Source organism: Juglans regia, chromosome 13 (genome assembly GCF_001411555.2).
Source record: "Juglans regia cultivar Chandler chromosome 13, Walnut 2.0, whole genome shotgun sequence".
Classification (NCBI taxonomy): Eukaryota; Viridiplantae; Streptophyta; class Magnoliopsida; order Fagales; family Juglandaceae; genus Juglans; species Juglans regia.
In genome coordinates, this window is record NC_049913.1 from 179,768 (window position 1) to 201,978 (window position 22,211).

The following is a 22,211-nucleotide window of genomic DNA, read 5'->3' on the forward strand; positions in this document are numbered from 1 at the left end:
AACACCGATACTCTAATTCATCCAATCCATCCCTTCCTCCCATCTCATCCCCCATTTCTTCTGCACTGCAAAAACAACCACCTTTTCCTTTAGCAGCTGCTGCTGCTTTGAGTGGTCGAGTGACTTTATGGGGCTTACTGTGGAGGACTTCTTGAACGAGTGCCAGCAGTCCGGTGATGCGGCCTACGCTGCCTTCCGATCCTTGCTCGATCGCCTCGAGAATCCCACCACCCGCGTTGACGCCCGCATCTTCCTCTCCCTTCTCCAGAATCGCTTCGCCTCCTCCCCTTCCAAACTCGCCGCCGATCAGTTCTTCCACTCTTTCCATTTTCGTATCGACGACATTCTCCTAGATCAATACCAAGGTAATCCCCCCCGCCCCGGGCGCCAAACAAAGTTTATCATGTCTGATTACATTTCCAAATTTGTCGACCACGCCCTTGCTTTTTTCCGGATTATTTTCTCCCTTTTTGGATTTTACTCTCTCTCTCTCTCTCATACCAACCACTGCGCGTGCAGGATACCAGGGTAGGAAGAAACTGACAACGATGGTGATCCCTAGCATATTTGTTCCCGAAGACTGGTCCTTCACTTTCTACGAAGGACTGAATAGACACCCGGACTCTATCTTCAAGGACAAGACGGTCGCTGAGCTTGGTTGTGGGAATGGATGGATATCCATTGCCATTGCTGACAAGTGGTTGCCCTCTAAGGTTTCTTTTTCTTTTTCTCCTCTTTTCATCTCTCTCACATATTTCATTTTCATATGTATCTGCATATATGGTTGGTACTTCTCTCAAGTAACCTCTTTGCAGGTGTATGGGCTTGATATTAATCCTAGAGCCGTCAAGATTTCATGGATAAACTTATACTTGAATGCCTTAGATGAGAAAGGTCAGCCCATATATGATGCAGAGAATAAAACTTTGCTTGACAGGGTGGAGTTTCATGAATCCGATCTACTCTCTCACTGTAGAGATCATGGCATTCAACTTGAACGAATTGTTGGATGCATACCTCAGGTATTGTTTCTTACACAATTTGATTTAAAGATGTCTATTTCGATTTATAATCGTTGTTACTCCTGGGTTGGGTTGCCCTTATTTGTGTTCTTCTTGCAGATTCTTAACCCAAATCCTGATGCAATGTCTAAGATGATTACAGAAAATGCGAGCGAGGAATTTCTGCATTCGCTGAGTAATTATTGTGCACTTCAGGTTACTGGGAGATCTTTAATACTTTTAGTGTCAGTGTGCGTTTAAAAAATGTTTTCACGTTAGCTTTGCATGTCTAGTTTGTATGCCCCTCGTTTGAAAGTCATTGATAGATGATCGAAAAACTTCAGTGATTATTTGATTATAATTTATTTTACCTTCTTATAATTTATGCGTGTTATTTTCTCTATAGGGTTTTGTTGAGGACCAGTTTGGCTTAGGCCTAATTGCGAGGGCAGTTGAGGAAGGAATAGCTGTCATCAAACCTCTGGGGATCATGATCTTCAATATGGGAGGCCGTCCAGGACAGGCAGTTTGTAAACGCCTGTTTGAGCGCCGTGGTTTCCGGATCTCCAAGATTTGGCAGACTAAAGTTATTCAGGCAAGTAAGCCCCCGTTTCCGTTCAAAATTATTTTTTCCAATCCAAAATGTGCCTCTTGAAGTTTTCTGCCACAGGCCTCGGATACAGATATTTCAGCCTTGGTTGAAATTGAGAAGAACAGTCCACACCGTTTTGAGTTCTTCATGGGGCTTTCTGGAGATCAGCCTATTTGTGCTCGAACAGCATGGGCCTATGGGAAGGCTGGGGGTAGTATTTCTCATGCATTATCAGTTTACAGTTGTCAGCTTCGTCAACCAAATCAGGTGCTCAGTTCAGTTTAGTCTGTATTTTAACCAAGTGGAAGTTCATTGCACCATTTTGGAAAGGGCAATAATAAGGAAAATGGTTCGAATAAATTTGACAGGTCAAGACAATTTTTGAGTTTCTTAAAAACGGCTCCCATGAGATCAGCAGTTCTTTAGATTTATCTTTTGAAGATGATTCTGTTGCTGATGAGAAGATTCCAATGCTGGCTTATCTTGCTACTGTCTTGAAAGAGAGTTCCTTTTTCCCGTACGAGCCACCGGCTGGAAACAAGCGATTCCGTGATCTCATTGCAGGTTTTATGAAAACATATCACCACATTCCACTGAATGCTGACGTAAGAAAACTTTTAACTCTGTACTTCTTATGAAAAATCAAACTTTAACCCTGTTATAATATTTAGTCATACTATTACTTTCTAGCTCGTTTTTATGTAACTAGGTGTATGCTTTTTGTATACCTCCTGCATAGTTAGGCTATGCCTATTTACTACTATCGATAAAATGTTTTTTTACTTATGAAAAAAAATATATTTATACTGCTCACTTTCAGGCTAGAAAAACAAAACAAAACAGCAGCATGTGATATTTTTCACTTTCTAGTATCGTTCAATGTAACATTCTTCCTAACTTGTTTTTCCCCTCGATTCTGGCACAGAACGTTGTTGTCTTTCCTTCGAGGGCTGTGGCAATTGAGAATTCTCTTCGATTGTTCTCCCCCCGCCTTGCAATTGTTGATGAACATCTGACCCAACACCTACCTAGGCAATGGCTAACATCTTTGGCAATTGAGGTATGCTGCCTTATGAAGGTGTTTTTTTTTTTTTTGTCTTTGGCTTGTTATATATGTCACCCAATGGTATGATCACATGACCACTCTTTCCATGTCATTCTTACTGGGGGCAGGAAGCAGCATTTGAGCTAGAGCACATTGAACTTTTTGGTGCTGTCACAAATTCAAATGTCGATGTCATTCTTTGTAATACTATGCACTCGTATGAATGGATTTGGCCACCCTTACTGCACACATGCATGGGAATACTCACCAATCAATGTAAAATTAATCGAAGAGCTCGCTACCAATGCCTCATGGGTGAATTGGTGATGATATGAATGCTAGATATAGATGGCCAATTATAGATTAATCTCATCTTGTACCTAGATGTCTTTTTGACAGGCAAAAATATTGGAACCACTTTTTTCCTTCTGTTTTTTATTTAATTTTTCTGACTGATAAGAAGTTTTATACCTAAATATATAGCTTGCTCTAATCTAATGCATTAGGAACTTACTGACACATATCAAAAGGAGTCTTTTTGAGATTTGCATGTCAGAGCAACATTACCTATGCTAATTAACTTTCTTTTCTATTCCTTTTTCCTTGAGAAGGGGGTGGGGCAATTGAAATTCCATTTATGGCCAACCAATTGATAATGCCATTGCTTCAAATTAGGAGGCTTGAAGTGCAGGGCTTTATATATTTAGCTTTGTAACTTTTATCTTGGCAAGGTAGACAACATCTGTCAGATGTAGTCAAATTTACTCTTCAATTGAAAGAAATCTGTGTACATCCACCTTTATCAAGACGGGTCATGCGTCAGTGACTCAGAGTGAGGGGAACTGTGAAAGTGGCCTGCAGATCACACAAGCTCAGAACTAGCTTGTCGTGGTGCACAATACATTAAAGGAGATGGAAACCCAGTTTGTCGAGTTGAAGGCAGCGACTGCTTTCTTGTCTACGAAAATAGAGTTGCTTTCAGCTAGAGGCAACATGGTCGTAAGAAACAAGCCTAAGATATGCCTGAATCCTTTAAACTCAGATAAAGGAAAATGAAAAATCGGATTCAGCCCTGTCCCTATAACCAGACCCAGGAGAGTGTGGTGGGTCAAAAGGAAAACTGGGTTATTTGAAGTAGGTTCTACGTCGAGTATCGGCGTAGAGACATCTGTAATGGAATGCTCTTCGCCATAGGGGACACAAGAAAGACCGATAGTCAGTGTTACACCCTTGGTCAGTGTTCTCCCCGAGAAAACTATGGCTCCCACGTCAAAGTTGAAGCAAAATGGTTTAATGCCGAGGTCTAAAAGTGATGTAGGATCCGTCGAAGTAGCACATAAAGGGTCGCCAGAGGTAAAGGGACTTGCTGCCAACCCAAAATCTCCAATGGTGACCATGACCTTACCATTGGAGAGAACCAATGGAGTTGTTGAGGAGGTATGGGATTTGAATATGAGTTTGTCGTTAGTGCCTTGCGAGGATGAATGTTTAGGACCTGGTGTTCAGTTGGGAACTGTGTATGGGGAAGATGTTGTCTCCTTGTTATCTCTTCCTCCATTAAACAGTATAGTTGGATCATCATCGGATTGAGTTTTGCAAAAGGTTAATGAGATACAATAGTGTGTGGAGATTATTTGTGGAGGACTTGACGACCAATTCACAGCACTACTCACTGCAATTGAGGCGGGTCACTCGCTTGAAACAAAATCAAGATTTAAGAAGATCAGGGAGTTAAAGCGTCTTACTTGGAAAATCAACTACGACTCAAAGGGAGGTAGTACAAGTCGAGGGAGGACTAGAGGGAAGGCATAAAGCTTTCCTCGGTCCTCGCAGGATAATTCGGGTGGAGTATTATTTGTGTGGAAGACAAAGGGTTGGGGTAGTTACAGCTTTGTTTTGGGAATGCGTGTTTTGTCCCAATAGTGCTTGGTGTATATTGGATAGGTTTCTAATTTCTCCCTCTTTGGGCGATGTTGATTTAGGGGCTCTCTATTATGGGCTAGATGTTCTCTCTTGTATAACTCAGTGTACTTGGTTACACATATTGATATTAATATATTTTTACTTATAAAAAAAATATCCACCTTTATAAATGCCGTCGCCATCATTTTTATCTTCAGCGATGAATTAATATCTTTTTGGACTGCAAAGCACATACTTGTTTATGTAATCATATTAACCATCTATGTTGTTGTTCTAAAGTATTAGCTAATATTTGGAAAGAATACAAGATTTAACAGACAAAACCAGAAATGATAATCACAAATTATAGCTTGATCATGTAAACCCATGATAAGTCTTTTATTTTTTAACTCTTCACCATGTTCTATTTACTTGACATTGTTTTCATCAATATAGTTGTCGAATATTTTCATTTGATGTACCTGTCAATAGAGATACTGTCGGCACATTTGCCATCACGAAGTAGTGACATCACAATGTTTTGAAGATCATTACTTATGCATTATTTAGTTTATTTGATATAATAAATTACGACAGTTTTTAGATTTTCTAGAAAAAATATCAAAGAAAAAAAATTATTTCTCTATTAATCAGTTGCTCCACATTTTGTTGATGATGCCATTTCTGGTTCTCTAATGACTCGTGCTTCCATATGCTCAGGGAATCTAAAGTCTATTCCTGTCTATGGCGTTGGAAATACCATTTGTTGTTATGGAGCATGCTAATAATTATACATATTTTGTTTATGTTAGAGTACAGGAAGTGATAACCAATCGGAGGATATACTTACTGTCATAGAAGCACCACGTCAGTCAGATTTGATGATAGAGCTGATTAAGAAGTTAAAGCCGCAGGTGGTGGTGACTGGGATGGCTCAATTTGAGGCTGTTACTAGTGCAGCTTTTGAGCACCTTTTAGGTATTACGAGAGAAATTGGATCTCGTCTTTTCTTAGACATATCTGATCATTTTGAGTTATCCAGTCTCCCAGGTTCCAGTGGGGTCCTAAAATATCTTGCAGGAACTCGGCTGCCCTCACATGCAGCAATTATATGCGGCCTGGTAAAAAATCAGGTATACGAATCATTTAATCAACTACTTATCAAAAAATGAATCATTTAATCAACTGATTATATTAGTCTAGCTTTCATAGAGGAAAGTTTAAAGTAACCTAACCAAGCTGTGGAACCATAATATTTAACTTTCGGATCCATTCTGATCAGTTTATTGTTTGTTGTATTTCAACTGCTCTTTAGTGATGGAAGCCAACTCACTTTTTCAGGTTTATTCAGATCTGGAAGTAGCTTTCATCATTTCAGAAGAAGAGGCCATCTTTAAGGCATTATCCAAGACTGTAGAACTACTACAGGGAATTACTGCACCAATTAGTCAATATTACTATGGCTGTGTTTTCCATGAGCTTCTGGCTTTCCAACTTGCTGACCGACATGCACTTGCGAAGGTTCCAATTATTGCATTATTTTTCATGGGATGCATTGGAATATTGTATTTTGTTAAGGCATTCAGTCTTTGATAAATTCACTTTCCTACCTATAAAAAACGATTTCCCATTTGAAACACAAGTTGTCTTGAATGTTAATCAGTCAGATAATGATAGTTTTAGCAGTGATGTAAATTTATGTACTTCTTGTGCATCATGTCATGATCTAATGTGCCATGATTTCAATTAGAGCTCACCTTATTTTCCAGACTGCTTAGCTTGGACATGAAATCCTCTGGAGACGCAGGACTCAATGAAAAGCAATAAGTCTTTTCTTTAAGTGCCATGAATGTCAAGTTGTTTGTTGCTTGTTGGCTGTCTTGAATGGTTACCTGAATGCTATGTAGATGTGCATTATTTTGATCATGGGATTTTTTCTCAACAAATTAATGTTTGATACTTGTCCTTCAGAGGGAAAGCCCAAAAGACAACTCAGTGGAGATGATTGGCTTTGCCAGTTCAGCCATCTCAGTCCTAAATAGCTCAGAGTTGTCAATTAATGAGGCCAAGAACACATCCCTGATTTACATGGATGTTGACCAGAGCTTTTTGCCCTTACCATCTCCTGTAAAGACTGCAATCTTTGAAAGTTTTGCAAGACAGAACTTGGCCGAATCGGAAATAGATGTCAATTCTAGCATCAGACACTACATCAAGAGCAATTATGGGTTTCCAACTGATAGTGGCACAGAATTGATATATGCTGACAGCTCGCTGGCTCTGTTTAATAAGGTGGTCCTATGCTGCATCCAAGAAGGTGGAACTTTGTGCTTCCCGGCTGGCTCAAATGGGACCTATGTTTCTGCTGCTAAATTTTTAAAAGCAAGCATTGTAAATGTCCCTACTAAGTCTGGAGAAGGTTTTAAGCTGACAGAGAAGATACTTTCTGATGTACTTGAGACTGTGAATAAGCCGTGGATATACGTTTCTGGTCCAACAATTAACCCAACTGGCTTGCTTTACAGCAACAAAGAGATAGAATATATTTTATCCACTTGTGCTAAATTTGGGGCACAAGTTGTGATTGATACATCATTTTCAGGTTTGGAATTTGACTCTGAGAGTTGGAGTGGCTGGGATTTAGAAGGGAGCTTGTCAAAGCTCAGTTCTTCTGGAAGCCCATCTTTTGGGGTCTCACTTCTTGGAGGGCTGTCTCTTAAGATGCTGAGTGGAGCGCTCAAATTTGGGTTCCTGGTTCTAAACCAATCTCACTTAGTTGACACATTTTATAGCTTTCCTGGATTATGCAAACCCCATAGCACTGTTAAGTACGCTATAAAGAAGCTGTTGGGTTTGAGAGAGCGGAAATCAGGAGACCTATTGGATGCTCTTGCTGAACGGATAAGGAGTTTGAGTCATAGATCGAAACGTTTAAAGGAGGTAATTACTTTTTCTATTAAGGTTTTATTTCTTTTTAAATTTTCTGGGTAGCCTGAGAATCACTTTCGAACTATTGGTTTCACTACTCTTATCAGTTAAAACGAAGCAATTCATATTGATGTTTTACTTCAGGACCTTTTTCTTTTACACTTTAATTACCTGAAAATACTTTTTTTGAAGTGGCTTTCTTTGGTCCTAGATTCATTTTTTACCTTGATCACTTATTTATCTTAATTTCCTTTCCCATCATCTATTTGCTATAGACACTTGAGAAGTGTGGGTGGGACGTGCTTGAATCCAGCGCCGGTGTTTCCATGGTAGCCAAGCCCTCTACCTATCTCAACAGGATTGTGAAGCTCAAGAAGTCGCCTAAAGATGGAGGCACCATGGAAAATGATGCGACTTATGAAGTCAAGCTCGATGACAAAAATATAAGGGAAGCTATTCGTTGGGCCACGGGTTTATGCATCAACAGTAGCTTATGGACTGGAATTCCTGGCTACTGCCGGTTCACGATTGCTTTGGAAGAAAGTGAATTTGAACGGGCGTTGGAACGCATTGTTAAATTCAACGACCTCATCAATACCTGAATTGCTCTGATATTGTCATGTGCTATCTGATTTCATTGTTTTCACAAATTCGGTTGGCGTGAAATAAACCATTCTTATGGTCAGTTACCAGAAACTGTGAGAGAGAGAGACAGACAGAGAGAGAGAGAGTTTAGCTTTCTTCATTGGAGTAAAGCTTCAACTGAGGTTTATTATCACCTACATATAATTTGAGCATTCTTTTGTCTGAGTCAGCCTCAAGTCAGAGGCTCTCTTGTCCATATGAAAAATGCAAGGGTTCAAATTTTCTTATTTGATTTGGCTCAGGTGGTTTATAATACCAGTCTTGGGAGTGAACTTTCACTGCTGAATGTGAAAACCGAATACAATAAATTATATGCTTTTTCTCTGTTTATAGCCTCTCTGGTCCCCGATCCTATTCCTGGAGCTTATACTAGCTGAGTCCATGTATCGTTGATTCAATGAAAGTTTGTTCAATGTCTAGAAAGAAAAAAAAAAAAAAAAATTCTGATTTAATGAAAGAGCTTCTACCAGCGCAAGCTTCATGGAATTTTTGAGAAATGTTTCATGCACAAAAAGATTCGATAAAAGTATATTTACAAATTGACGTGACATATATGTTTACTAGTTGAGAATCATGATTGATTCCCCACCCGAGATTTGTATCAAATTTTATTAGTAAACAAATGCTAAAAAATCATAATATGCATGTTTATGATAGCCTAACAATAACCCATGTCAAAGTGAAAACCATAATGTAGTAAGAGACAACTAGACAATAAAAATAGTCTAACAACACGTGCCAGGAAGGCAAATAGGCATAGATGTTTAGTCACAGATCTTAAGTCCAAATTTTTTTATGGTCTACTTACTAAAAAAAACTATTGTCTAAAAGAACCCGCCAAAACCAAAATAAATAATACTACTTGATCTTCATGACATAGTCATGAATGGAAAAAATGCTATAGCGACAATGTACATTTTTATGTGGCTGAAATAATCACAGCAAATACACGAAAGATAAAAAGACACAATCACAACAATCGAGATGCAACTCACACGCAAAAGATGAAAAGACTAAAATAATCGCACTCCAACCGAGACGCAACCAACACACAAAAGATGAAAAGACTAAAAAATGAAGTAGGATGGTTGCAAGGGAAGCCAAAGTGTTTGGGACCCTAGGGGGTGAGGACAAACTTTCACATTCGTTGCTCGACAACCACGAGTTTGAAAGTGCATGAGAATAAGGCGAACAATGTGTTCGGGGTGAGGGAGTACAAAGTCAAGCAATGTGCTCGCCCTCGAGCGAGTACAAAGGTGGGTAACGTGCTCGAACCCAGCGACTGGCACACAAAATCACCAAACGGAAAAGATGAAAAGACCGGGTGAGTACAGAGAGGTGAGCAACCTCGGCAGGAAGCAAAGTGCTCGCCACCTCAGTGAGAACCATGGGCTCGCTTGGCTCGCTTCAAGTTTCAACTACTCGTTGCTCACCCCAATGTCCGAGCATTCTTTGCTCGTCTCGAATGCAAACACTCTTTGTTTGTTTTCCTTGGAACTGAGCATTATTGCTTGCATTCTGGGTTGTTACTAACCCTTAGGCTTCAAGTAGTCTTTGTTTGTTCCCATGGGATTAAAGCTCTTAACCATCGACTCATTCCTGAAGGCAACCCACACGTGGTGATTATGGAGCCCAGTGACTCATTCCAAGAGGTAACTCGCTAGTTGGGTTGCAGCAGGAGGTTTATTTGATCACTATTGTGGTGGGAGGCTTGCTCGACTGTTATGGTCGCAAATCATGTGTTAGCCTTGGCCTCTAGAGCTCAGCCTGCATGTTGCTAGATTTGGCTATTTGGGGGGCTTGCTCGACCAATATGGTCACCAAGGCATATGTTAACCTTGGTCATTGAAGCTCAACTTGCATGTTGCTAGGTATATTGGTGTGGGAGGCTTCCTCGATCTTTATGGTCTTAAAGGCGTGTGTTCACCTTGGTCACCAAAACTCAGCTGCATGCTATTAGGTTTGGCTGTTGTTAAATTTAAAGAAGAGTGTTGATAAATGTTTATTTTCTTGTAGAGGTTGGTCGTTGCTACTAATTTGTTTTGTTCTTTTATCTATCTCAATGCAACTTTTGTATCGACGTGTTCCTTTACAACCATGCTTCTTCTTGAGATCTTTAGCACTTATGGTTGTAATGTCCTCTAATGGATATTGTTAAGAATCATCAACTTGAAAAAGATCAAATTTTCTTCTCAGTATATCTTCAATCTTTCTACTCAACTCATTATAGTTTTCCAATGGTAAGATGTATGCTTCTTCACATTCACCCGTCCGACTAATAAACTTGACATACATGGGGCATAAAGACTTATATTGAGTTGTGACTTCCAGATTGGTGTTCGTTATGATATCATGTTTGTTGAAGTCGTGCACAATCTCATTTTTAGCTTCTTTTGTCCATCTCTTAAGGATGTATTTTGTTGGAAGTACCTTAATATCCATGACATCTAAAGTTTGTAAAGCATGACTACACAAAATTCCACACATCTCAAACTTCCTACAACTGCAAGAAACATTGATTTCCAAAGAATTTCATATGACTCTACGATCTCTAAGCTTCCTATATATTGACACTACATATTCATGAGATGAGTTTCTTTCACTATGCTCTTCAACAAAAACTCATTGAAACTCTTCATATTGCTTTTGAAATTTCAAAAATAATTGAGAAGTATATATATTTGCAGCTTGAATCAACATAGGTGATGCAATCTTAACTTTTTGTAACTTTTGCATGAAATTGCACTCTGCTTGCAACTATTTGTAGCTCTTAGCATTGAGTAACCTTTCAAATGCGTGAAAAATTTTACAATATTATAATTTGACTATAAATAATAATTTAGGTCAGAGTTCAAACTTTCATTCAATTATACGGAAGTCATTTCTACAGAAAATGACATCTTCACATATGCTTTTGTCCATTTTTCTTTCAATTCAAACAAACGTTGTAGTCAATAATTGTCACATACATTGTACTTATGAAGCATAGAATTCCAAGCACTGGATAACTCTTCTTCCTCTTTCAAAATTTTAAAACATGCATTGAGATCAATTCTAAAGCTACTCTCACTTCTTAATAAATAACCAACATGTTTCATAGCATTTTGCATTAAATACCGCTCACACAGTCGAAAATAGCCTAAATAGGAACTTGGTGTTACCATTGAGATAGCTTTCACCATTGTTGGATCTTGATTAGTATGATGGTCTTTGGTTTCTTCCACGGCATTGCTTCTGAGAAAGTTTCAAACAACCATTTAAATGACTCTATGGTCTTGCCGTAAAGAAGTGTAGTACTAAATATCACAATTGCTCTATGATGGCTAAACTCAACAAACATTGAAGTGGTTGATACTCCTTGTTAGTCCTATATGTCGTATCGAAAGAAACTACATCACCAAATAAATTATAATCAACAATCATTTAGGCGTTTATCCAAAAACTATTTGTTATCTGCTCTACAGCATCTAATTGTACATCATTATAAAAGCAATGATTCTCTCATTTGTTTTCTTTTGAAAACATCTCAATAAACTCTCTGTCTCACCATATTTTAGCTCTAATTGTTGTTTGTTGTGAAGGTAATTTTCTGATTTTGCTTGGTGTAACCAAGAGCATATTTCCCACCAATTTGCTTGCCTATGAACTCATATGAATCCTTCAATTTTATATCACTATCATTTGCCAAATCAATTTCCAATACTTGTGCTTTTGAGATATTTTGTTGTGATGGCACATTTTGGAATATGGAGAGCATGATTATGATTGAGCTCAATACTATGTATGCAATATTTTTGTTTTTCTTCATCATGTTGAATTATCATATGTGCTTCACAATTTGTACTTGTCTATCTCTCTCCTATTGGGCTCGAAACCCCTCTTTGTTTTTTGAAGTCACAAAACCATCTACTTTTATTTTATTATACCACTCTTCAAATGTTAAATTCTCAGCTCCATCCATACTCATTATAAAAGTCGTATGCCTCCCATTGAGAATCAAACTCAACTTTGCTTCAGTGTATGATCAATAACCATAGTTTTATCGTTATTCTTGATTATCTCTTCTATGTGTATTGTGGTCTCTGAAAAATTACGACAAGCACATGAACTTTTAGAGTCATATCGAGTCCTTATAAGTGAAAAATACTTTGTCAAAAAAAAAAAAAAAAATAAATTGAAACTAGCAAAAAATGTCTATACATTAGAATGACTTATTGACAAACACAAGTGACAGAAATATAATCAACCAAAAAGGACAAACACAAGCGACAAGAAGAGCAAACAATGGCTTAATCGTTGAGACTAGAAGAACAAATTGGTGATTTAAGGAAACAATATACAAAACAAAAATGGAAGAATCCTTAGGAGAGTAACACAATGGTAAGGAAAACAAATAAAAAGATAAGATTTTGAATAACATATGGAATAAAAGAAAGAAAAATGAAAAACAAAGTAGATTCACATTTTACCAATCCACCTTTTTGTTGCCAATTCTCCTTATTCGTGTAAGCAAGTGGTTTACGAGGAAAAAAACCGATTTTTATGAGTATTCATCAAACCAGAGAGTTCCAACTGAGTTTAGTGGCCATCGTATATGGCCATTTTCGTGCAAAAAACAATAAACAACGTCGGTTTGGTTAATAGGAGATATCCTGTTACTTATGCAACAGGAGGCAAGTCAGACCCTTCCGACCAAGTTTCATTTTTCTGCCTACCTTCATTTTTCCACCATATCTTCTATTTCTAGCCTATATTTAGTTTTCGGTCATACTTTCATTTTCCTACCAAACTTTATTTTTTGGCCTATTTTTATTTTTCCGTCCTAGGCTCTGATTCATTGCATTTGGTTCTATTGTAGATGGGAAGAAGAAAATGTTTTCCGATGGCAAGTGGGGAAAAATATGTTTCTGGATGGTGTGGAAATGTGTGACCAGGCCTACATAATGTTTGACAATAGCAAACAACCATGCTTTGGTGGGTAGAAATGACGATGGCAAAATCGGTGGTTAGTAATGGTGAAACCGAACAGAAAATGAGATGACAGAGATTTTCGTAAACTCGTAATACCGTACACATTATGAGCGTGATGGAGATCGACGAGCAATGGCTAATGAATGTATTGTAATAAAGAGAGTCTCATAGAGAGGGGATCTGAAATAAAATGGAGGGATATCTCAAGTTTGATCTTAAATACAAAAAATTCTAAAATTTAAATATTTTTATTCATTTATTTTTTCTCAAAACTCTAACAAGTAACAACAACGATCATCCCGTCGGGTCCCATAAAACCATCACAATTGGTTTGGGCTTGATGGTGCTTGCTACTCCACGTGAAGATCTTAAATCGGATGATTGAGATTATTTCCAAACGGAACACCACCATTCCAGCCGCACGATCATTCACGAATTCTATTGGAGCTCACTATTCACCGTCAATGCTTCCACACTACTGTAATGTTCTTTGATTCCTGGTAAAACGGAAACAACAACCGATTTGACTCGATTTTCTGATCCTTATAGTAAACTGACCCATCCATAGAATCGTGGTAGATGCTGATGTGTTTGTTCAGATTCCAAATGGTCACGTTGAAAGATATATGGGCGTTCTCGAATGCAGTTGTTTGGCCTTGACCCGAAAAGTAAGGAATCTCGGGGCGGTATGAGCAATAGTATCATCTAGAGTATAATGAGCACGAAGGGTATTTTATAGCAACACTATCCGCCTCCCTATAACCGATCCTTAACCAAATTTTAGGAAAAAAACATGAAAAGTGAAAAAAATGTGAGCTACATCCCATTCCCTAAAATAATTTTTGATTTTGATTTCATTTTTCTATTTATTTAGATATATTTTTTACTTCTACTATTTCTTCCAAACTATAAATTATATCATGAAAATCGAATTTTTTTATTTTTGTTAATACGAGGTAGATAATAATTTTATATCTTTGAATAATATTAAATAAAATCATTTTTATCAGCAAATATACATTTTCATATGATTTCAATTTCCTAATAATTATATATTTTTAGATTTTTTTATTCTGAATTTAATTATATATTTAAATTTTTTACTAATTTTTAAAATTGAATCATTACAAAATATTTGCGGTAAAAGAGCCCGAAAGAAGAATCGCATTTCCTAGACAATAGGGAGGACAGTTCGTGGCGTAATTCCAATGGAGGAAACCCTAAGCCAAGAAGGAGAAATCAATTCAATACCACCAACTTCTGAACAACTTCAAGAAATCATTGTTAACGGAGACCCACCCATACCGGGGTCGGCCCAAAACCCTACCTCTACCGGTTCAGATGGGCCTGACTCCGAGGGCGAGTCGGGGTCCGATTCTGACTCCGAAGATGATGCCCAGCAGAACCTTCAGCTTCAAACTTTGGAGGCGGAGCTTTCCTCCAACCCTTCCAACTACGAAGCTCATGTACAGGTATGAATAATCTGTTTTGTTTCTCAGAAAACCCACCAAAAGAAAGCGAATATGTATATTCTCTAATTTTGTTTCTTCTCAGTACATAAGGCTTCTGCGGAAAATGGGTGGCATTGAGAAGCTAAGACTAGCAAGGGAAGCTGTGAGCGAGCTCTTTCCATTGACTCCTACTATGTGGCGGGAATGGGCTAAAGATGAAGCATCTATTGACTCTGGGTATCATTCTATACGTTTTATTTTAGGAATTACTTTTGCTTTTAGTCCATCTTCAAGTGTATTGTGGTTTTCTCTTGGGAGAAGAAGTGAGGAAAAGAACCATTTATGCTGTATCAAATGCTGGCTTTTGAAGTGTTCCGCATGTGTTTGGGCAAATAAGTATCAACATTGTCATTGAGTGTTAGTTTAGCGGAAATCATGAAATTAGATTAGTTCATGATGAAAGTTCAAACGAAGAGGAAAACATATACGATTCTCATTGATAAATATTTCTGTGTACAGTAATGAATATATATACAAAGGCTCAACAAAATCTTCTCCTAGGAATATTCTCTAGCACCTGCTGTGCATTACAGAAAACAACCATATAACAGAGGTTGTTACAAGAGTGTCGGCCACTTTACAAAACAATTCACAAGCCATACCCAGAGGGTAGGCACCATCCTAGTCTAGCTGATTCCAGAAGGATCTTCTTGAGAGGCATCTGACGTGGTGGATTTGCTTGAGGAAGCTGAGGTGGTGGAGCTTTTTGCAGCAGCAGTAGACAGCTCAATACGCCCTCGCAAGCCTAACGGTGTATCAACAACCGTGAGGCTTGTTCACAGCAAATGAAACCGAGATGAAACAATTTGTGTTGTTAAAACATCAGCTAATTGATCTTTGGAAGGAAGAAAGGCCACTTGAAGTGTTTTGGCCGCGACTCTATCATGCACAAAATGGAAATCTATTTCCATGTGTTTATTTCTTGAATGGAGGACGGGATTAACAGAAAGATAAGTAGCACCAAGGTTGTCACACCGAAGAATTGGTGGTTTTGGAAGGAAAATACAGAGATTCTTTGAGGATGGACTGAACCCAGAGTAATTTGGCTGTGACATTTGCAAGAGCCTTGTATTCGGCCTCGGTACTTGATCGAGCAACAGTTCGTTGCTTTCGGGAACTTTAGTATACTAGATTGGGGCCAAGGCAAATACAAAAGCCACCAGTAGAGCGGCGGTTATCCAGGCAACCCGCCCAATCAACGTCAGAAAATGTTTGCAGCTAAAGGGAGGTAGATTCTTTGAAAAAAAGTCCAAAATTTAATCTGTGCTTGAGATACCGAAGTAATCTCTTGACAGCTTGCCAATGGGATGCTTTTGGATCATGCATGAAATGAGAAATTTTATTTACTGAAAAAGCAAGGTCTGGGCGAGTTAATGATAAATACTGTAGGCTGCCCACAATGCTTCTATAAAGGGTGGGGTTAGAGAAAGAGGGAGTATTAGAGAGGGATAGATGAGAGGAGGCAGCCATGGGAGATGTAACACCATTTGCAGATAACATGTTTGTGCGAGATAAAATATCACAGATATATTTCCGTTGTGAGAGGTGAATGCCATCAGATAAGTAGGAAATTTCAAGGCCAAGAAAGTATGATAATTTTTCCAGATCGTTTATTGGAAAAGCAGAAGCAAGAAAATTAATGAGATGTTCAATTTGGGACGTGTGAGAGCTGGTGACAGTAATGCCATCTACATACACTAAAACATAAACAAGCACCGATTTATAGGAGTAGACAAATAAGGAAGGATCGGACTTGGATGGAAGAAAACCATATTCACAAAGTTTGGAACTGAGTTGTGCAAACCATGCACGGGGTGCTTGCTTGAGGCCATAAATGGCCTTTAGCAAGCTACATACATAGTGGGGATGGTTAGGGTGAACAAAATCAACGGGTTGGGACATATACACAGTTTCGGTTAAGTCACCATGGAGAATAGCATTTTGGATGTCTAGTTGTCTAAGATACCAACCAAGGGAGACAACAAGAGAGATGACTAACCGAATGGTAGTGGGTTTAACAACGGGGCTAAAAGTCTCTGAGTAGTCAACACCCTCCTGTTGATGGAAACTCTTAGCAACTAGTCGCGCCTTTCGGCGTTCTATGGTGCCATCGGCATGATGCTTTGTGCGGAAGACCCACCTACAACCAAAAATGTTAGATAAAGGGGGAGGGGGAACAAGGGTCCAGGGTGTGGTTTTGGATGAGAGCTTGAAACTCAGTGGTCATTGCATTTCGCCAATCAGAGAAGCGGGAAGCCATAGTGAAACAACTTGGTTTTTCAGGTATTTCAAGAGATGAGGTTAGGGTATGGCGTGGTGGAGGATATGGGATGTGACCATTGAGATATTTTTTGGGATAGGAGGAATTTGTTTTAGATCAGGTAACGATGGGCAATCGAGGGAGAGGAGGTTGAGTGTTGGTCGAAGCAGGGGGTTAGGATTAGGAGCAGTCGGTGTGGGGAAGGAGGTCTGGTCAAAGGGATTGAGGTTGAAGAAGGATGAAAAGTCAAAGATGATGGGTTTTGTGTTGAGAGTGGGCCCAGCTGTTGTATGAGGGGAAGATGGGCTGTGTGATGAGGATGGGCTGTTTGTTGTGTGGGTAGGAGATGGGCCGAGGGAGTTAGGAGATAAAATGGGTAGAAAAACATGTGAGGACTGGGAATTTGTGGAGGTCGATGTTAATTGTGTTTTGTATACAGAAAGGAATTTTCGTTAAACAAAACATCACGTGAAATGTATATTCAGTTAGAATGTAGATGAAGACACTTGTATCCTTTATATATGGGGCTGTAACCAAGAAAAAGGCAGGGTAAATAATGTAAATGAATTTTATTGTTATTATAAGGCTAAAGATTGGGCCAACACTCGGATCCAAAAACTTTGAGAAAGGAGTAATCAGGCTCTTTTTTGTAAAGAAGGAGATGAGGAGATTTATTTTTGAGAGACGGAGAGGGGAGAAAATTTATAAGGAAAGCTGCGGTTTGGAAAGCATCGACCCAAAACTTATAAGGAAGAGAGGCCATTGCAAGAAGGGCAAATCCCGTCTCAACTATATGATGATGCTTACATTCAACGACACCATTTTGTTGGTGTGTGTGAGGACAAGAGAGGCGATGAGCGATTCCTTGAGAATTAAGGACACGGGTGAGGGGTCTAAATTCCCCACCCCAATCACTTTGAACATTTTTTATTTTTGTGTTAAAAAGACGTTCAACATATTGTTGAAAAATGAGAAAAATGGAAGTAGCATCACCCTTTGAGGCTAAAGGATAGAACCAAGTATAACGGCTAAAATCATCAACAAAGGAGATATAATAACAAAATCCATCTCTTGATATATAAGGGGATGGACCCCAAACATCCTCAAAAATTAAATGCAAAGGTCATAAGGACCAAATACTAGAAGATTTAAAAGATAATTGCCTACACTTGGCAAGAGGACAAGTAGAACAATAAAAATCATGTTGAGATGGAATAAAAGGTAAACATTTGGTGCGTAAAAACAAGTTCAAGGTTGGGATGGACAAGCCGATTGTGCCATTTTTCAACAGTAGTACATTCACCAATGAAAGCAACTGGGGTAGATTTTGAGAAAGCTGGAGGAGGAAATAAGTAGAGGCCATCATGCGTTGGTCCCTGGAGAAGCAATTTTTCTGTCCGTTTGTCCTTCACAAGAAAGTAAGATTCATGAAACTCAAAGATTACAGAGTTCTCATGACAATTTTTGAACTGAAACTAAGTTTTGGGTGATTTGGGGAACACAAAATAATTTATGAAGAGAGAAAGTAGAGTTTGAGGAAGAAAACTGAGAGTCACCGATGCGAGTGATTGGGAGGGCAGCGCCATTGCCAACTTGAATCTGCTCATGTCCAAGGTAAGGTTCACTGGATAGATTAAGATTGTTGAGGTCTGAAGTTATGTGATTTGAAGCAGTAGAGTCTGGGTACCACTGTCTATCGGAGAGGGGTTGTGAACTTGTGTAATGAGCAGATAGAGAACGGGGTGGTTCAAATTGATAAGCCTAGTCGAAACGGCGATAGCACTGAAGTGCGACATGGCCAACTTTATTGCAGACCTAGCAGGTGGGCTTGTTTGTTTGTTGGGGTGAGAGTGAATGAGATGGAGAGAAATGACCTCCTCGAGAGCGGCCACTGCGAGTGTTGTTTCTGTGTTAGGAACCTCGGTCTTGTCCCTATCCATGAGCTCGCCTTGGTGAGGATGATGACCGAGTGACCTTACCCTCTTGCTTGGTCTTTGAACAATAATGGCAATGAAGGGTTCCTAGGTTGATGAAGGTTTAGTATTTGAGTGATGGAATGATGATGATGATGATGGAATGGATGTTCTAAATGATGATTATGAGTGTTTGATGCAATGTGGACGGCTTGAGGGTTGCCCTTGATGTTGGGGCCTCTTGGATGATGATTAGGGTTTGAATGGAGTAGTGTAGCTAATGTTTTGTGTGGTGGCTAAGGAGGATTTCGAGATTGGAAGAGATGGACTAGGGTTGGAGTCTAGGATGAGTTGCTAGGGTTTGAGGATAATGTGGATGAATGGGACTGGGGTTTGGTGGCTAGGGTTGGCCGACTTTGGGTTTGGTTCACCCTTAATGTTAGGGTGGTTCGGTTTTGGAATATGATCTTGGTTGACTAGATGGATTGGAAGAAGTTGAGAGATTTAAAAGATTGGATTATGGAGATGAGATGGAGTTTGAATAAGTCTAGGGTTGTTCCTTAAGTTTAGGAATTTGAATTTGGCAAGAGTGGTTCCTTGAGTTTAGGGATTTGAATTGGAATTTGAATTTAAATGTGAGAAGTCAAGACTCCTAAAAGGAATGAGTTTCCTTATAGGCCTTGAGGTGGGCGGCTAGGGTTTGATGGAGGGAAGGTATATGATGGCCGAATATGGTAAGTAAGGGAATGGCAAGATGAGGGCAATTAGGGTTCCTAAATTATAAGAACACTAATATGGGAAGTGAAGTGGGCGGCTAGGGCAATTCTAATAAGGCAAGTGATTGCCGAATTTGAATGTGACCAATAAGGAAAGTGGGTTACGGCTAGGGCAAAATGTATGGAGCAAATGATTTATGGAAAATGGACAAACACTTGGGTTAGTCGAAAGTTAGGTTTGGATGGATTGGAAGAGCAACAATGAAAAGAACATCAAGAACTCAATGAAGAACACCCAAGAACAAAAGTAATAATACTTAAGAACTTGAATGAACCAAATGATAATAATTCAACAATTGATCCACGGATTTCACAAGAGTTGAATAAATCTCATATATTGAATAAAAATAAAATCAAACCTATCCACGGATTTCAAGGTGATGATGAAACAATAATCAAAAGATAGATAGATGGAACAACACATATTCAAAGAATTGCAAGGTGATGATCCTCTCCTTGAGGTTCACGAATGTCAGCCAAGTAGCCTAAGTGCAAAAGCACCGAAGTGTTCACAAGAACAAGCCTAAACCGTCCACAATGGGAAAAATGTCAAATGATCAAAAGTTCTCAACTCAATGCCTAAGGGTCCTATTTATAGAGATTACAAAGTGGAAACCCCCAATAGGTCTTTTGGAATATTATTAAATAAAATAAATGATAAATAAATAAAAATAATAAAATGATAAGGCCTTGCATGGCCAATGTGGCCCGTGACATGTTTTGGCCCTTGGTGGCCTAGGCTGGCCCATGGCATGGGCTATGGGCATGGTTGGCACGGCTGGCAAGCATGTGGTTGACATGGCTAGTGGGTTGGCCATGGGCCACAAAACATAGGGTCCTATCATTCTGCCCCCACGATAGGTGTTGCGACCAAGGGTTGAGTTTTGGTAGGGAAGAGAGGTAGTTATATTAGCATATGGTGTAGGTAGAAGACCATGTTGAATGGTTGTTGTGAGAGAGGCACAACTTTCAAACGTAAGTATGAAGTTTAAAAGTTCGGCTGAGTTAATATGGGTGGCTCTTGTTGTCACTGAAATGACAAAGGATTCATATTCTGAGTTTATACCATTAAGAAGGTAAGAAACAACTTCAGAGTCACGGAGGGGCTCACCAGCAGCGGTCATCGTGTCTAAGAAGGCGGACTTTGCGATAATAGTCAATCACCGAGAGAGAACCTTTTTTTATGTTTGTGAGTTGATGACGAATTTGGAAGTTTTTGCTTGAGATTGTGAGGTGAACATAGCGTCTAGAGTAACCCATAGTTCACGGGAGGTGCGGGAAGCTATGGCCTGGGCAAGGATTGGCTCGGTGAGAGAGGAAAGGAGAGCACTGAGGAGCATTTGGTCAATGCGGTGCCACTGTAAATAAGCAGGATTTGCTTGAGGAGGATAGGGTCTAGACATAGTTCATAGGGAATGATTTGTGCACACCAAAGTAAATAATTATCAGAACCAAGCTTAACAGACACGATGTGAGAGAAATTGCTAGGGAGCTGGAAGGTAGAGGTATGGGAAAGTTCTTTTTCAGAAAAGGATTTATCGGGAGCCATCGAAGGGGATAGAAGAAAGAAGGTCAGAGGATACTTATAAAATATATATATATATATACAAAGGTTCAACAAAATCTTCTCCTAGGATTATTCTTTAGCACCTGCTGTGCATTACAAAACAAGCATATGACAGAGGTTGTTACAAGAGTGTTGGCCACTTTACAAAACAATTCACAAGCCATACCCAGAGGGTAGGCACCATCCTAGTCTAGCTGATTCCTGAAGGATCTTCTTGAGAGGCGTCTGACGTGGTGGATTTGCTTGAGGAAGTTGAGGTGGTGGAGCTTTTTGCAGCAGCAGTTGACAGCTCAATAGTTCAGTTTCCTTCTTATTTACAATTTCACATGATTTTACCCTTTAGTATAACTCTTAGTTGAATTTGTTGCAATTCTATATACTGACTTTGCAGGCCGGAGGCTGTTCATGCAATTGAGAAGCTTTACGAGCGAGGGGTGCTCGATTATCTGGTTTGTTTTGGTTCTTAATAACAGAGTCTTTTCTTATTTTGTTCTGCATCATTACTTTTTTATTTACAGGTCTTGCGACACAGTGAGCCCAATTTCTCATTGCCTTCCTTTTACTATTTCCTTGTTTACATTTTTTTCTTTGATATTATAAAAAGCTTATCATGGCCATGTATGTGGGCTTCGCCTATTGTTATTATGAATAAATTCTACATTTACTACAAAAAGAAAAACTTAACAAAAATTTTGTTATGCATCATTCATAGGTTAAATGCATAGTGGCCTCATGATAATGAACTTGTTATATCTATTATGTTTATAGCCCCATAGGTGCAGACTGCTCTCAGTGAGAAAAGTTGACTGTGAGTAACATCATATGCCATAAGTTTTCTTAGTTATATTAAGCTGCATTACATAGGAACATGTAGCACATTTGTAATGTTGCTTTGATGGCTTGAAAGTTGTTTTCTGGGATGTTAGTTGTCTTTCCAAAACTCTGATACTCATATTTCTGAACCATATAAAAACTTGTTCACTTCCCCTGAAAAGGGGAAAAGAAAATTCAATTATCTGAAATGACAAGAGCATGATATTGGATAGCAATTTATGTTTGTAGTCTGATGCATTTATCTTGGCTTTTGTCTGTATGGTCAT

At 39.0% G+C, this 22,211-nt stretch overlaps 2 protein-coding genes across 4 annotated transcripts in view; both read left to right on the forward strand.

Moving 5' to 3' along the window:
* LOC108988904 (methionine S-methyltransferase) lies at positions 1-8,437 on the forward strand. The gene is made up of 12 exons (XM_018962293.2): positions 1-365; positions 520-713; positions 816-1,022; positions 1,122-1,217; positions 1,408-1,596; positions 1,672-1,860; positions 1,962-2,198; positions 2,519-2,653; positions 5,353-5,673; positions 5,882-6,061; positions 6,512-7,480; positions 7,744-8,437. The coding sequence occupies exons 1-12, from the start codon at positions 128-130 to the stop codon at positions 8,068-8,070; spliced, it is 3,282 nt and encodes a 1,093-aa protein (XP_018817838.1). The 5' UTR covers positions 1-127; the 3' UTR covers positions 8,071-8,437.
* A 5,784-nt stretch (positions 8,438-14,221) lies between these two features.
* The window catches only part of LOC108988863 (squamous cell carcinoma antigen recognized by T-cells 3-like), a 37,255-nt gene continuing 29,265 nt past the window's right edge, over positions 14,222-22,211 (forward strand). For 2 of the 3 annotated variants that reach the window (XM_035684907.1, XM_035684908.1), the window contains exons 1-3: positions 14,222-14,556; positions 14,639-14,772; positions 21,503-21,560. In XM_035684907.1, the coding sequence (XP_035540800.1) occupies positions 14,293-14,556; positions 14,639-14,772; positions 21,503-21,560 (456 nt within the window). In that variant the 5' untranslated portion in view covers positions 14,222-14,292. Of the gene's footprint in view, positions 14,557-14,638; positions 14,773-20,235; positions 21,408-21,502; positions 21,561-22,211 lie in introns of those variants that run through there. The other variant, XM_035684909.1, reaches the window with a different exon arrangement.